This window comes from Geotrypetes seraphini, chromosome 5, assembly GCF_902459505.1.
Source record: "Geotrypetes seraphini chromosome 5, aGeoSer1.1, whole genome shotgun sequence".
NCBI lineage: Eukaryota > Metazoa > Chordata > Amphibia > Gymnophiona > Dermophiidae > Geotrypetes > Geotrypetes seraphini.
The window spans coordinates 270272352-270289755 of NC_047088.1; the positions used below are offsets into that span (position 1 = coordinate 270272352).

Genomic DNA, 17404 nt, shown 5'->3' on the forward strand with positions numbered 1-17404 from the left:
GAGTCCAGCTTCTTGGTGGTTCAATTTAACCTTTGTCTACGTTTTTCTATTTTATCCCCCCTTTTACAAAACTGTAGAGCGTTTTTTTTAGCACCGGCCATGGTGGTAATTGCTCAGAATTCTATGAGAGTCTGAGCTGTTACCACCATGGCTAAAAACCACATTATAGTTTTGTAAAAGGGAGAGGGGTTAGTTTGTGATTACATATTCCATACTAGGCGAAGGTGTTTTCTGTGTTCTGTGTGTTCGAAAGACATGGTTTTCAGTTAGGATTGACTGTGTAGGATTGATCTGTACTAGACTGGCTTGTTTAGTTTTACAATGGGTGTATTGATATTGTACTGCTCACTGCAGTATGTAAGATGCTGCCTTTTCCTAGGTACACTCTTGTGTGATGTGTGGATTGTTATAAAAATCATGTTTTTCATACAGATGAGGGGGTGTAAAAAAATGATGGGCCTCAGGTGTCACATATGCTAGGTACATCACTGCCTTCATAGTTTATATCTAATCCACAAGCCTGCTTTTAGGACCTAAAGGGTATGTATCCCTCCGATTCATAACAATTTCACTTCTCATGTTATCTTATCCATTCTTTTTATTATACAACTGCCCAGATAAGCATCATTCTTTGACGTGATTGGACCTTGAAAACTAAAGGCATCAGTGTTCTCCCCAGAAATTTTTTCCAGCCATGAAAAACATTTGCTGCATTTAGTGTGCCACAAAAAACATTTGCTCCGTTTAGTGTGCCGGAGTTAAAAAAGTTTGAGAGACGCTGCTCTATACCATTTGAAAGAGGTCAAATATCTAATTATTCACTTCTAGAATTGGATACTTCTTAAATTTAATAAAAAATTATGGAACAAGTGTCAAACCTTAAGAAAGGCTGCCATATTGAGCATTGGAAAATAACTAATAACAATTAACTAATACAAATAGTACACATTTAGGGCTCCTTTTACTAAGCTGCGCTAGCGGTTTTACCACGCGCTTAGCTCGCACAGAATTGCTGCATGTGCTAGACGCTAATGCCAGCATTGAGCTGGCGTTAGTTCTAGCCGTGTAGCGCGGCAATTCTGCATGCTCTAAAAACGCTATTGCAGCTTAGTAAAAAGAGCCCTTAATTTTCCCCACCACCAAATTTCCCCGTCCCGCCCCATCCGGCTACTTTTTCATGCCACCCAGCTGGAAAAAATTTCTGGGAAGAACACTGCTAATTATTTATTTACTTACTCAAGAACTGAAGTATTGAAGCATTAAAGCACCTTATATAAAACACAACGGTCTGATGAGGAGGCTAGTGCCACATAGTCTGATACTGGGATCTCTGAAGACCAATGAATAAGTAAAAAGCTATTTAAAACAAAACTAAAAACATTCTTGTTCCAGGACGCCTTTGGATAACATCTGTCCTTTTAAGGACATCATTTAGATTAAATTGATAATTTTTCCCTAACCTATTGTACTTTCCTTTTATGTTGCACTTTTCTTTCATGATTGTAGTTCTTCCCCACTCTCCTATTGTTTGAAATAAGTCCATATGTCTATCAGTGTTTCGTTATGACGCTTGTTTTTTACCTAGCATCCCTTATTTTAACATGTATTTAAATAATTTTAGAGTGTACACCACTTAGAATACCAATTAAGCGGTTTAAAAAGATTTTTAATAAACTTGAAACTATTAATAAACATGCTGTTTTTGGAGAACACGAGTGATAGTATGACAGTACAAAGGATTGCTGCACATATTACTTGCTCCTAATGGAGAGCATTGGCCTGACCGTCCAAGGCAGGGGGCCAGGAGTGGTCTTGTATGCAAATGCCCCTCTAGCAGGGAGTGACAATATCAGGAGAACTGGAGTGAATACTCTGAGGGGCTACAAGTGGTCATCCATATCCTTCTCTCCAAAACACAAGTCATAAGGCCAAGGATTATGAGGGAGTTAGACACAGCTTTCAATCATGTCCACCCAAAAAACATTTTTAAATACTGCACAGGTCCATAGAGGTCAGAGTTAGTATTGCAACCAGGAAGAGGATAGGGCAGGGTGCTCATGTCAGTCTGAGGGCCACAACCTGGTCAGGTTTTCCCCAATGAAATATATACAAGATCTATTTGCATGCACTTCCTCGTCTGTACACAAATAGATCTTATGCAGCCCTTGAGGATTGACATTAAGAACCTCTCCCCAGGGAAAGGGCTTTAGTGCCTCACTGCAAACCATGCCTACAGCACATGGGCATTGAGCTACCAATTCTTACAGGCCTCCAACCTTCTATATTGCCCCAGTGCTATGCCAGGGATGGGAAGAAGGTTCAGAACCACTGGAGAGAAGCACTTTGTATAAAAAACAGCACTCGTCCCAGGGTAAGCTTCCACATATCATGAACTGCTAGGGTACTTTATGCTGAGCCTGTATGCAGTACTGGTTCTGTGGTAGACTTAGAAGAGGGCTTTATTATAAGCCATTCTGAAGGCCTGAGATTATATACATGGAGACAAGGTGATAAGGGACTGACCCAAGATCACACAGTCAGTGGCAGAGCTGGGATTGTACACGCATAGGCACAGGAAAATACAAAGGGACTTAGCTGAGGTACGATCAGTGCCACAGGACGACCTAAACCAGATTCACAAGCCCCCGTATCTGAAAACAAATGTAATGAAGACCAATTGTCCACATCACATGCACTACCCACCCTGGCACAATATCAGTTTCAAAGGAGCCCTTCCCCCTATAGTCAAATTCAAGATTTATTTTAAAAATATTTTTGTTCTAAAATTGTATTGTGTGCACTTAGTCCATCTATCCTATTCCAAGTCCAGTGGATTGTTGTTTCTCTAGGGCTCATGTGCTGTTAGTCTGCTCCTGCTCAAACAGCAGCATAGCCAGCTGGGAACGGGAGCCCAGCCCCTCCAAGTTACTCTGCACACAGCGGTGGTAGAGCTCTTCACTGAGGCGGGGGTTGCAGTTCTGCTGACGATATTTCTGCCGCAGTGCTGGCTCCACTGCCCGAAACACATGCAGATTCGAGTACTTGATAAACATGTCATAAATATCCATTGTCTCCAGGATCTCCTCATTCTCCTGCACATCCAATGCCATTTTGGTCCGTGCAGCCATATAATCAGCATTGTAGAAGCAGGCTTCATCAAAGACATCCCTATCAAAGCGCCCAGCATCACGCACCAGCTCAACAGTGTCAGGCGGGGGCTGGCCATGGTAGGCAATACTGGGGTTATAGCCCTGGAAGTGGATGGGGAAGAAAACCTGCCAGCTATTGATGGTGTTCATACGGCAACGGTTCAGGAATTCTGTGTTCAGCTCACTGTTCACCCCAGCTATAAAGAACAAGGTGTCCACAGGGTGTTTTTTGGAGATTATGTCCATGATCTTAATCTGTGATGGTGCATCAGTCTTCACGCTGATCCAGGGTATCTTCACCTCGGTGTACTTACGCTCATACACTGCAATATTTGCCTTCACCTGGCCAAAGATATCATTCTGACTGACTTGTTGAGCCTCAAAGGGATCATAGATAAAAAGGAAAGTAAGCAAGGCATTCTCATTGCTTTCAAAGGCAGCAGCTGCATATACCTCCAGGAAATGAGCTACGTACTCACGGTCCGGGACAGTGAGTGGAAGAATAATATTGATACGATTGGCTTCAGTCACGTAAGGCATAGGGATGATTTCCACTTCGCTCAATGGCCGCACCAAGTGAACTCGTTTAGTGAGAGAACGGCTGTGACCCTTCTGGGTAACCAACTCAAGCTGCAGATCTAGGGTATACTCCATGCCACGTGTAGGGTCAAATCGACGATAGCCATTGACCAACTGCTGCTTACGGATGTGCAGTACTGGTTGATACTTCTTGTTCAGTTCCTCCAGTGCCATCTCCATCACATCAGCCACATCTGCCATGTCCACACCATGCAGCTCACATTTGGGGCACCCATCAACACAAGAGTACACATGATCCTCTGTAAAATAGTCCCACCGCAACACTTCAAAGCGCGTTTTGGGCTGGAAGGGACGGTTGATTCCAACTGGCCATGTAGCAAACTGGTTTCCATCAGCAGACAGAGCACTAGTGTTCTGAATTTCAAGCTGTAAAAGAGATGAGGAAAAAATTAATACTGCCAAATATTTAAAACACCAACCTCATCACCCCAGGAAATGGGGACACGGGACATAAAATGTTTTAGCTAATACAAAGATCAGAGATACAGGAAAGCAAAGTTACTTACCGTAACAGGTATTATCCAGGAACAGAAGGCAGCTATTCTCATAAGTGGGTGACGTGATCCAACGGAGCCCCGATGCGGACGCCTCACAAGCAGACTTGCTTGAAGAAACTCGAAGTTTCGAATCGCCCACACCGCGCAGGCGCGAGTGCCTTTCCGCCCAGCGCAGGGCACGTCTCCTCAGTTCAGATAGCTAGCAGATAAGCCAACCCGGGGAGGAGGGTGGGATGTGAGAATAGCTGCCTGCTGTTCCTGGATAATATCTGTTATGGTAAGTAATTGCTTTATCCCAGGACAAGCAGGCAGGTATTCTCACAAGTGGGTGACCTCCAAGCTAACCAAAGTGGGATGGTGGGAGAGTTGCCAACTTAGGAGAATAAATTTTGCAATACTGTTTGGCCAAACCGTCCATCCCATCTGGAGAAAGTATCCAGAAAATAATGAGAAGTGAAGGTATGAACCGAGGACCAAGTGGCAGCCTTACAAATTTCCTCAATAGGTGTAGATCTGAGGAAAGCCACAGAAGCTGCCATTGCTCTGACCTTATGGGCTGTGACTTTACTGTGAAGAGTTAATCCAGCCTGGGCATAGCAGAATGAGTTACAAGCCGCCATCCAATTACAGATTATACGCTTAGAGATAGGACGTCCCAACTTGTTCAGAGCAAAGAAGACAAAAAGTTGAGGAGCATTTCTGTGTGGTTTGGTGCGTTCCAAATAGAAAGCCAAATCAGGTTTACAGTCCAGAGTATGAAGAGCTAATTCTCCAGGATGAGAATGAGGCTTTGGAAAAAACACTGGAAGTACAATGGATTGGTTGAGATGAAACTCCGAGACCACACTAATGCCCAGGTCAAAAAATGCTTTTACACCCTCTGGAAATTCCGTACCATCAAACATTACTTCGACTTCCCCTCCTTCAGACTGCTGGTCCAATCCCTAATCTTAAGCACCCTGGATTACTGTAATATCATATATTTGGGCTCCTACAAGAAAACCATCAAACATCTGAGACTCATTCAAAACACCGCCGTCCGCCTAATCTATGGCCTCAAAAAGTCAGACCATATCAGCCCTTACTACAGAAAACTTCACTGGTTGCCAATAGAAGCAAGAGTCATCTTCAAATTTGCCTGCCTCTGCTTCAAAACCTTAACTGGCTTGGCCCCGATATATCTGTCTCACCACTTTGCGTTCCCAGGCACCAATCGTACGCACAATGCCTATCTGTTTATCTACCCAAGTGGCAAAAGGAGTCACATGTACTGTGGAAGCCATGTAACCCAGAAGAACATAGAAACATAGAAGATGAAACATAGAAGATGACGGCAGAAAAGGGCTACAGCCAATCAAGTCTGCCCACTCTGCTTACCCACCCCTTGTCTATGCCCTAATGACCCAATTTCCTTATCTTGACCCTCGCAGGGATCCCACATGGGAATCCCATTTATTCTTAAAGTCTGGCACACTGTCTGCCTCGATCACCTGCACTGGAAGCTTGTTCCAATGATCAACCACTCTCTCTGTGAAGAAATACTTTCTGGTGTCGCCATGAAATTTTCCGCCCCTGAGTTTGAGCGGGTGACCTCTTGTGGCCGAGAGTCCCTTGAGAAAGAAAATATCATCTTCCACTTCGACACGTCCCGTGAGGTACTTAAATGTTTCGATCATGTCTCCCCTCTCCCTACGTTCCTTGAGAGTGTAGAGCTGCAATTTGTACAGTCTCTCTTCGTACGAGAGACCCTTGAGCCCCGAGATCATCCTGGTGGCCGTCCGCTGAACCGATTCAATTCTGCGCACATCTTTACTGTAATGTGGCCTCCAGAATTGCACACAGTACTCCAGATGAGGTCTCACCATGGCCCTGTACAACAGCATTATAACTTCAGGCTTTCGGCTGACAAAACTTCTATTGATACAACCCAATATCTGCCTTGCCTTAGATGAAGCCTTCTCCACTTGATTGGCAGTTTTCATGTCTGCACTGATGATTACTCCTAAATCTCATTCTGCTGAAGTCCTAGTTAAAGTTTCTCGGTTCAAGAAGTATGTCCTGCATGGATTTCCGCTTCCGAGGTGCATGACCTTACATTTCTTAGCATTGAAGCCTAGCTGCCAGGTTGAGGACCAACTTTCCAATGTAAGCAGGTCCTGCGCCATATAATTCTGTAAACTGCATTCACTTACTATATTACACAGTTTGGCGTCATCGGCAAATAGTGTTACTTTACCTTGAAGCCCTTGAGTCAGATCCCCTATGAATATGTTGAAAAGGAGTGGACCCAGGACCGAGCCCTGCGGCACTCCACTGGTCACCTCCGATGTTTTAGAGAGGGTACCATTAACCACCACCCTCTGAAGTCTGCCACTCAGCCAATCATTGACCCATGCAGTTAGTGTCTCTCCTAACCCCATCGATTCCATCTTGCTTAGCAGCCTGCGGTGTGGGACACTGTCAAAAGCTTTACTGAAGTCCAGGTACACGACGTCCAAAGACTCTCCCAAGTCCAACTTTCTTGTTACCCAGTCAAAGAAGCTGATGAGATTGGATTGGCAGGACCTACCTTTGGTGAATCCATGCTGATTGGGATCCCGAAGATTCCCTTCATTCAAGATCGTGTCCAATTTGCTTTTAATTAGTGTTTCCATGAGTTTGCACACTATTGATGTGAGACTCACCGGTCTATAATTCGCAGCCTTTGCTCTGCAACCCTTTTTATGCAGAGGAACGACATTAGCTAATTTCCAGTCCAGGGGAACTTTCCCCTTACTTAGGGAGAGATTGAATAGCTCAGCCAACGGTTTTTCCAGGACATTGCTCAATTCTCTGAGCACTCTTGGGTGCAAATTGTCTGGTCCCATGGCTTTGTTCACCTTGAGTCTTGCCAGTTCACTGTAAACTTCACCTGGTGTGAACTCAAAATTCTGAAACGGGTCTTCTGTGCTTTGTGTTGCCTTCACTGCGGACCATGTCCCGGTGCCTCACCGCAGAAGTATTCATTCAGTAGTTCGGCTTTATCGGAATCTGCTTCCACGTAACTTCCGTCCGGTCTTCTAAGGCATACTATCCCACCTGTGTTCCTTTTTCTGTCACTAATATGCCTGAAGAAGGATTTGTCCCATAAGAACATAAGCAATGCCTCTGCTGGGTCAGACCCGAGGTCCATCATGCCCAGCAGTCCGCTCACGCAGCGGCCCAACAGGTCCAGGACCTGTGCAGTAATCCTCTATTTATACCCCTCTATCCCCTTTTCCAGCAGGAAATTGTCCAATCCTTTCTTAAACCCCTGTACTGTACCCTGCCCTATTACTCCCTCTGGAAGCGCATTCCAGGTGTCCACCACTTGTTGGGTAAAGAAGAACTTCCTAGCATTCGTTTTAAATCTGTCTCCTTTCAACTTTTCCAAGTGTCCTCTTGTTCTTTTATTTTTCGAAAGTTTGAAGAATCTGTCCTTCTCTACTCTCTCTATGCCCTTCATGATCTTATAAGTCTCTATCATATCCCCTCTAAGTCTCCTCTTCTCCAGGGAAAAGAGACCCAGTTTCTCCAATCTCTCAGCGTATGAGAGGTTTTCCATCCCTTTTATCAAGCGTGTCGCTCTCCTCTGAACCCTCTCGAGTAACGCCATATCCTTCCTAAGGTACGGAGACCAATATTGGACGCAGTATTCCAGATGCGGGCGCACCATCGCCCGATACAATGGCAGGATAACTTCTTTTGACCTTGTTGTAATACCCTTCTTGATTATGCCTAGCATTCTATTTGCTTTTTTTTTTTTTTTTATAATTCTTTATTCATTTTTAAACTTTCAACAAGTGTACAATATAAGTAATACATAGATTTACTAACATCACTTGATAAATCTATCAAGATCATAACAAAGGTATATATATCTAAACCCTTCTTCCCCCCTCCCTTTCCATACAATTATTTAATTGAATCAATCTTTGTCATATTTCTTTTTTTTACATTTTTATTTATTTATTTTTTTTCATTTATATAAACCCTCCCCTTTCCCTTCCAATCATAAATAATGTTAATAAAATGGTGTTTATTCATTACAAAACAATGTCAATGGCCCCCATATTTCATTAAACCTTTTATAATTTCCATTTTGTATTGCTATTGAACGTTCCATTCTATATATGTGACATAGTGAATTCCACCAGAAATTAAAATTAAGTCTTGTGTGATCTTTCCAATTTGTAGTAATATGTTGCATGGCAACTCCTGTCATAATCAATAAAAGTTTGTTATTACTTGCCGATATCTGACTCTTTTTCCTCATAGATATGCCAAATATCACAGTATCATAAGTTAATGCTACAGGATTATCTAATAAAGAATTTATTTGATCCCAGATCGAATTCCAAAAGGCTAATATATAGGGACAGAAAAATAAAAGATGATCCAAAGTCCCTACTTCAAGCTTACAATGCCAGCATCTATTAGACATTGAACTATTTAATTTTTGTAATCTAACAGGGGTCCAAAATGCTCTATGCAAAAGAAAAAACCAAGTTTGTCTCATAGATGCTGACAGTGTACATCTTATTCTCCAAGACCAAATTTGTGGCCATTGAGATGCCAAAATTTGATGATTAATCTCAATGCTCCAAATATCCCTAAGACCATTTTTAGGTTTTTTATTAACCAATTCACTAATAACTTTATACCACTGTGCGGCCTGGTGACCCAGAAAATCTGCCTGGAAGCATAAAAATTCCATGCTGTATTGAAAATTTAAAGTTTTCCATTCAGGGAACCCTGCCTGAATGGCCTGCTTCAATTGCAACCATTTATAAAATTGTGATTTATTCAGTCCAAATTTATTTTGCAATTGTGTAAACTCAAGCATTTTTCCATTTGAAATAACATCATTTAAAGTTCGTATTCCTGCATTTAACCAATGCCTCCAGACAATCTTAGTTCCGCCAATCTGAATCTTGGAGTTTAGCCATATAGATTGATTTGTCGATTTACTAATAGGAATTTCAGTTAAATTACTTACATATCTTAGAGTTTTCCATGTATCTAATAAAAGTTTATTTTCTTTATACAATCTGGGCATCTTGATACTGAGAATGTGACAAAGATGTAAAGGAGACAGGAGTCGCCATTCCAAGTATAACCAATCTGGAGTGTATTCAATGAGATCTGGGAGGACCCAATACATACCTTGACGTAAAATATAGGCCTGATGATACCTATAGAAATTTGGGAAATTTACCCCACCCTCCTTAATTGATTTCTGTAAAGATACCAAAGCAATTCTAGGTGTTTTGCCAAGCCAAACAAACTTAATAATTATTGCATTCAATTTTTTATAAAAAGAGTTCTGAAAAAATACCGGAATCATACACATTTGATAGCAAACCACAGGCAATATCATCATTTTTATGGTTTGAACTCTTCCCCACCAAGATATATGTAATGGGTTCCATTGTTCACATAATTCCGAAACCTTTTTTAATAAAAGTTTTTCATTTTCTTTTACTGTATCTTCTATTGAATTTTTAATCCAAATTCCTAAATATTTTAATCCATCCTCTTTCCATACAAAAGGAAATGAATCAAACATAGATTTTATGCAATGCACATTAAGCGAAAGAATTTCAGATTTATTCCAATTGATTTTATATCCTGAAAACATTCCAAATCTTTCAATCAATTCTAACAAACATGGTATAGATGAACCTGGATTGCGCAAATATAATAAAATATCATCCGCATAAGCAGATAATTTGTATTCCCATTCTTTCAAGGGAATACCCTGTATCCCCCTTGTCTGATTAATAGCTATCAATAAGGGTTCTAAGACAATATCAAACAGCAAAGGAGATAATGGACATCCTTGTCTAACTCCTCTATGTAATTTAAAACTCTCAGATAAATTATTATTAATGTATAATCTTGCCATAGGGGAGCTATACAAAGTTTTAATCATTTGAACAAAACCAGGACCCACACCAAACCAATCCAAAGTCTGATACATGAATGACCATTCTACCCTATCAAAAGCTTTTTCTGCATCTAATGAAAGAGCAAAAGCTGGTTCATTCATCATTTTAGTTAAATTTAATGTATGAAATGTCAATCTTGTATTGTTAGAAGAATGTTTGTTAGCAATGAAACCTGTTTGATGTACATCAATTATGTAAGGAAGAGCCTTTGCCAATCTTAATGCCAGTGTTTTAGCCATTAATTTTCCATCAACATTAATTAATGATATTGGCCTGTAATTTGAAACCATAGTGGGATCTTTATTTGGCTTTGGCAAAACAATCACCATAGATTCTGCCATAGTACTTTTAATACAACCTTTATTAAGTTGAAACTGATATAAATTTAGTAAATAGGGTAATAAAGAATTTTGAAATGTTTTATAGAATTCCACAGTAAAACCATCCCCACCTGGAGCGGATCCAACTCTAAGAGACTTCAATGCTGTTTCTAATTCTTTTAATGATATAGGTTCTTCTAAACTTCTTTTTATATGATCAGGAAGCTTTGGACCCTCAAGAAGATTTAAAAATTCCATACCTTTTTGAACTTTATCAATAGAAGACTCGGAAGAATACAACTCTTTGTAAAAAGCCAAAAATTGATTTAAAATGTTATTAGTTTGATTATGCATATTTCCTTTCTCATCTTTTATTGCACTTATTTTTATTCTTCTCTTTTTTGCTTTAAGATAATTTGCAAGTAAACTTCCTGCCTTATTAGATTTTCCATAATACAAGGTTTGCAGAGAAAACAAATCTTTCCTTGCCATTTTTGAAGAAATTTCATTATATTTGCCTTTAGCCTTTAATAAAGTTTGCAAATTTTCGTGATTCCAATCATCTATTAATTTGGATTCCAGCAGTTTAATTTCTTTTTCCAAATCTGAAAATTGTTTAATAAGTTGTTTTTTAATATACGCAGAATAAGAAATAATATTACCTCTTATAGTAGCTTTAAATGCATCCCATAAGATTTCCGCATTAATATCTGCTGAGGTATTTATTTGGAAAAATTCCAAAATTTTTAACTTAATTTCTTCAAGAAAAGTTGAATCTGAAACCAATGTATTATCAAACCTCCATAATGATCTATTGTATTCATTATTATCTAGTGTAAGTGTAATCCACACTCCTCCATGATCAGACAAAATAATTGGATCAATGGAAGCTTGTGTCACTTGTTGCACTATGGAATTTGATACCAATATGTAATCAATTCTTGAAAAAGATTTATGAACTGGTGAGCAAAAAGAGAACTCCTGATCATTAAAATGAAGAATACGCCATATATCTTTCAAATTACAAGTATTCACCAAATTATCTAACCCTAATGATTTTATATTTTTGCTTGGTTTTTTATCTAAAAAAGGATCCATAACAGCATTAAAATCTCCAGCTACTATTAAATTAGAAGCAGCCAGTGGGAGTATTAATTTTTGTATATTAATAAAAAAATCATTTTGATTCGAGTTCGGGGCATAGATATTTAATAAAGTCAAAGTATTATTTCCCATTCTCATTTCCGCTCGTATCCATCTCCCTAAAGGATCAAAATCTATCATTTTAAATGAAGCTAAACATTTTGTGTTCACTAATATAGCCACTCCTGCCTTTTTCCCTATTGCGGGAGCGAAAAAACAGTGTTTCACCCAATTATCTTCTAGCTTTTTGGATTCAACCACTGATAAATGTGTCTCTTGAATATAATACACATCAGCCTGTTGCCTTTTTAAAAATGCTAACATTTTTTTTCTCTTTACTGGGTGATTAAGGCCATTAACATTGAGTGAAAAAATTTTAATCTCCATCAATCCAAATAATTTTTACAAAAGTTCTTCCAATTATTATATCTGAACAAAAAACTGAAATCATTTGAAATGAATAAACACCACCTTCATTTATATCTCCCAATCCAACATCTCTACCCCAATTATCAAATCCCTTTAACCCCCCTCCCATCCCTCCCTCTCCCACCCTTAATATTGGCTGATAAAACCTGGAACTGCACATACAAGACCAAGTAAAGCTAAACTAAAAGCTCTATACAGACTTCAATTATAAAACAATATTGTATGTAATAATCATATGTATTTTTATAAATAATTTATGTAATATTCTCAAAATATTAAAAAATCAAAATAAGAAACTAAATAAAGATCTTCCACTCACATTATAAATGATAAAAAAGAATGTAAAACTCTGTCTGCTAAAAGTATCAGACTTGTAAGAAACCTATAAATGAAAATTAAGCATTAATAATATATTTTCCTTTTTTTAAAATTATTGTTATTATTTATTTTTAAATACATATATTCCCCTTAAATATTCTCAAAGAAGCCTACTAAACCTTAAACTAGAGTCCCTTGAAAATCTTTGCTAACTGAAATCTTTTGTACTGAATTTTTATCAAAACCTCCATTAACTCATCATAACCTATGATCTAAATCTGCCACTATAAGCTCTGTATATTAATATCTTATCTTCATGAATATATTGCAATAACATATATCAGAGATTCTAATATCTTATTAAGATATGTAACAGCAAAGGAACAAATCATTTCAACTTTAAAAGTCATCCTTTGAGAAAGAGATATTAAAGGCTCACAGAGAAACAAACTGCCTTTTTCATCAACATTCCATTTCACAGTGTCCATTCAAAATAAACAGAGCCAAACTGTCAGTTAGCAGATTCTCAAATATATTAAAGATGAATAACAAATAAAATCAAATAAAAACCAAGAAGAATCAACTCCAACTCCAGGAAGTGAATAAGTCAAATTAAATTGACATCGGCTGCTCCCTTTGATTTAAAAACATTTCCAACTTCACAGGTTCATCAAAGCTCATAGTTTTGTTGTCAATAGTTATTTTCATAATCGCAGGGTATATCAAGCCAAATCTAGCTCCGATTTCTCTTAACTTCGGCCTCATGTCTAGAAATTTTTTCCTTTTATCTGCCGTTGTTTTAGCGAAATCAGGAACGATGTGAACTTTGGCATCCTGACATTTTAAATTTGCATGTTCTTTAGCCATTCTTAACACCTCTAAAACTTGCTGGTGTCTTAGCAACTTGAAAATTATAGGGCGAGGACCTTTTAAAGTATCCAGTCTTTTCACTGGTATGCGATGTGCACGTTCAACTTCTATCGGGTAATTGGATTTGAGGGGCAGGACTTTCATCAAAAAATTTTCCACAAATGAAACTGGATTATTTTTCTCCACCCCTTCCGGTACGCCCAAAAGTCTCAAATTACTCTGTCTCATGCGATTCTGGCAATCCTCAACTTCCCTGGTGAGTGTAAAGATTTTTTCTCTGTCCAGTTTATATTGCCTTTTTTCTGCTTCAAAACTGTCCATTCTCATTTCCATTTTTGTTGTTTTAATCTCCAGCACTTCTGTTCTTTTATTTAAAGTCATTACTTCTTCCTGTATTTCATCCAGCTTTTTGGCGTTTTTTAGAAGAATTTCTTTTATCTCTTGTATTTCTTTCCAGAAATCAATGTCACTTTTCTCTCTTGACAACGGACACTTTGAGGGTGTTGCCGGCTCTGGCTTAGATCTCTTAACACTGCCAGTATTAGAAATCCCCATTTCAGACTTGTTTTGTTTTCCTGAAGCCATCACGTTGTATTTTCCTTCGTTTCTTCAGTTAAAATGAAAATTTTATTTCAGTATTTTATGTCATTAATGTCTGTATGTACAGAGCCTCTGCCCTACCCGACCATCCTCGTGCACTCCCAAGCCACGCCCCGATACAACGGCAGGATAACTTCTTTCGTTCTGGCTGTAATACCCTTTTTGATTATACCAAGCATTCTATTTGCTTTTTTAGCGGCTGTTGCGCACTGTGCCGTCGGCTTCATTGTCATGTCCACCATTACCCCCAAGTCCCTTTCTTGGTTGCTCTCATTCAATAATATCCCTCCCATCGTATAGTTGTACCTCGGGTTTCTGTTTCCAACATGCAATACTTTATATTTCTCAACGTTGAACTTCATCTGCCATCTCGCCGCCCATTCCCCCAATTTGTTCAAGTCCCTTTGCAATTCTTCGCATTCCTCTTTAGTCCCAGCTCCACTAAATAGTTTTGTATCGTCCGCAAATTTTATTATCTCACACTTCGTGCCTGTCCCCCTTTTTAATGTTTTTTGCCAGAATTTCTTCCACTCGAAGTTTTGCCTCCCTAACTGCCATTTTGACCGCTGTAGACCTGGTCCTATATTTTACCTTTGCCTCTTTTTTCTCCGTGCGCTTGTAGGAGAGAAACGCTTTTTTCTTCTCCTTAATGAGGTGTGAGATCTCCGCGGTGAACCATTGGGGTTTATTGTTTCTTTGTCGTTTATTTACTGATTTTATGAAGCAGCTAGTTGCTTCATGTATGGTTGATTTCAGTGTTAACCACTTAGCTTCTACATCATCGTCTCCACTTGGTCCTGCAGCGTCCGATGGACGAAATCTCCCATGCGTGCGAAGTCTGTGCCCCGGAAATTGAGTACCTTTGTTTTCGTGTTTTATCTAGGGAAGCCTTTCCTAAGGTTGAACCATACTATGTTGTGGTCGCTGGAGGCTAATGTATCTCCTACTGAGACCTCTGAGACGCTTTCTTCGTTGGTGAGTACCAGGTCGAGGATCGCCTGGGCCCTAGTGGGCTCCATTACCATTTGTTTGAGACGTGCTCCCTTTATGGAGGTTAAGAGCCTCCTGCTACAGCTGGTTGTCGCTGAAAATGAGTTCCAGTCTGCATCAGGCATATTGAAGTCCCCTAGTAGTACAGCTTCTCCTCGTAGAGTGATATTCTCTATGTCTTCAATTAATTCTGCGTCCATGTCTTCCAGTTGTCTTGGGGGTCTGTAAACCACACCTAGATACAGGCATTTTTCTCTGCCTCTTGCCAGGTTTACCCAGAGGGACTCCCCGGTGTACTTGACATCTGTGATCCTGGTGGTTTTGATGTCCTCTTTAATGTATAGAGCTACCCCTCCTCCTAACCTGCCCTCTCTGTCCTGACGAAGTAGATTGTAGCCCGGTATAGCCATATCCCACCCATGTGAGTCCGTGAACCAAGTTTCAGATATTGCCACCACATCTAGGTCGGCATTCCTTATTTCAGCCTCTAATTCTAGAATTTTGTTACCTAAACTGTGTGCATTGACATACATGGCCCTCCATATCTTGTGTTTGCTAAGTCCCTGTGACGCGTATCCTACCCGAGTCGGTGTGTCTCCTAAAGAACTGTTTGCAATGTGGGTACTTACCTTGGATATGGAAGCGGAGTCTCTACTCACCTCATCAGGATAATTCCTTTCTGCACTAATATGTGAATGGGTACCCTTCCCCGACTTACCTAGTTTATAGCCCTGTGAAGCAGGCGTGCTAGTCGGTATCCGAAGACGTTCTTACCCCTACTGGTCAGATGGAGTCCGTCTGGTCCCTGAAGTCCTTGTAGCGCTTCCCCATGGTTTAGGAATCTGAAATTCATATCCAGGCACCATCCCTGTAGCCACTCGTTCGTCCTCAGGATACGTTCATCTCTGGCTCTTCCCTTGCCTCTAACTGGGAGGATCGATGAGAAAACCACCTGCGCTCCTGTCCGCTTCAGCCTCTCACCCAGTGCTCCAAAGTCTCTGGTGATGGTCTCCGGTGTGTTCCTGGCAGTGTCGTTGGTTCCTATGTGGACAAGAAGCATAGGAAAGTGGTCTCAGGGCGTGAGTAGTCTATCCAGACTGGCGGTGACATCTCGTATCCTGGCTCCAGGCAGACAGCAGACCTCCCTAGATTGCATATCCGGTCTGCAAAATGGTCCCTCTGTGCCCCTCAGCATGGAATCCCCGATGACTATTACTCTGCGCTTCTTTGGGGGGAGCCGGTCAGTTGTACCTGGAGATGGAGCTGTGTGTTGGGCCTGCTCCTGTTCCTGATCGGCAGTTCCTTCCTGAAGAATCTGAAATCTGTTCCGCAGGGTGAGTTGAGGGGTTGATGTATAGCTGCCCTGTTTGTAAGAAGAAGGAGAAGATGAAGAGATTGAAAAAGGGGGGGGGGGTCTCCTATGTTTGCCCATGGAGGAGGTCACCAGCTGCCAGGAGTCACTGCCGCTAGCCATTTCCTGTATCCCAATTGTTGGTTTCAAAGCTGATGATTTGGGCGTCTCGAGGATGGTCTTGTCATGGGCCTGCTCGGTGATTTAGGACAGCTCCTGGACGACTCCGTCAATGTAGGCCTTGTCCTCTCAGATGCTTCTCAGGCTTATCACCTCCTCCCTGAGGCTCCTTAGTTCCTGCATGAGATCTCCATCCAGCTGCGTGGCCTCCTCTGTCTGTGTAGAGACTGTAGTGTAGCGCTGGAGGTCTCGTCGAGATGGTTGGGCGAGAGGAGACCGAATGACAAAGATGGAGAAGAGCCTTCAGACGTTGTTGAGGAAGGAACGCTCTGAGTTGGACAGTATCCAGAACAGTTCCGATGAATGGAAGAGTCTGAGAAGGCTGGAGATGGGATCTCGGAAAGTTGATTTCGAAACAGATAGTTTGCTGGGTCGCTAGGACGACTCCTTGAGACATGGAATCCTTGATGAGCCAGTCGTCCAGGTAGGGAAACACCTGAAGAACATGGTTCCTGAGCGCAGCGGCCACCACTACCAGGCATTTGGTGAAGACTCTGGGTGACGAGGTCAGGCCGAAAGGGAGCACTCTGTATTGATAATGAAGATTTCCCACCCGAAATCTGAGGTATTGACGGGAGGCCGGATGGATGGGAATGTGCGTGTAGGCTTCCTTGAGATCTAGAGAGCATAACCAGTCGTTCTGCTTGATAAGGGGATACAGAGATGCTAGGGTCAACATGCGAAATTTTTCTCTGACCAGAAATTTGTTGAGCACCCTGAGATCCAAAATAGGATGCAGATCGCCCGTCTTCTTCGGAACAAGGAAGTACCGGGAGTAAAAATCCTTGTTCTGCTGAGCCAAAGGAACTGGCTCGATAGCTCAGAGCTGAAGCAAAGCCTGAGCTTCCTGAAGAAGAAGGGCGGTCTAGGCAGAGTTGGAAGGATACTCTCTTGGAGGATGTTCCGGAGGAACTTGATGGAACTGAAGAGAATATCCCTCCCTGACGATGGAAAGGACCCAGAGGTCAGTGGTAACAGTCGTCTATCA

The 17404-nt window shown here is 40.9% G+C and overlaps 1 protein-coding gene across 2 annotated transcripts in view; it reads right to left on the reverse strand.

Moving 5' to 3' along the window:
* Positions 1-865: 865 nt before the first annotated feature.
* CHPF (chondroitin polymerizing factor) overlaps positions 866-17404 on the reverse strand; it is a 50687-nt gene continuing 34148 nt past the window's right edge. For both annotated transcript variants that reach the window (XM_033944863.1, XM_033944864.1), the window contains exon 4: positions 866-4115. In XM_033944863.1, the coding sequence (XP_033800754.1) occupies positions 2853-4115 (1263 nt within the window). In that variant the 3' untranslated portion in view covers positions 866-2852. The remainder of the gene's footprint in view (positions 4116-17404) is intronic.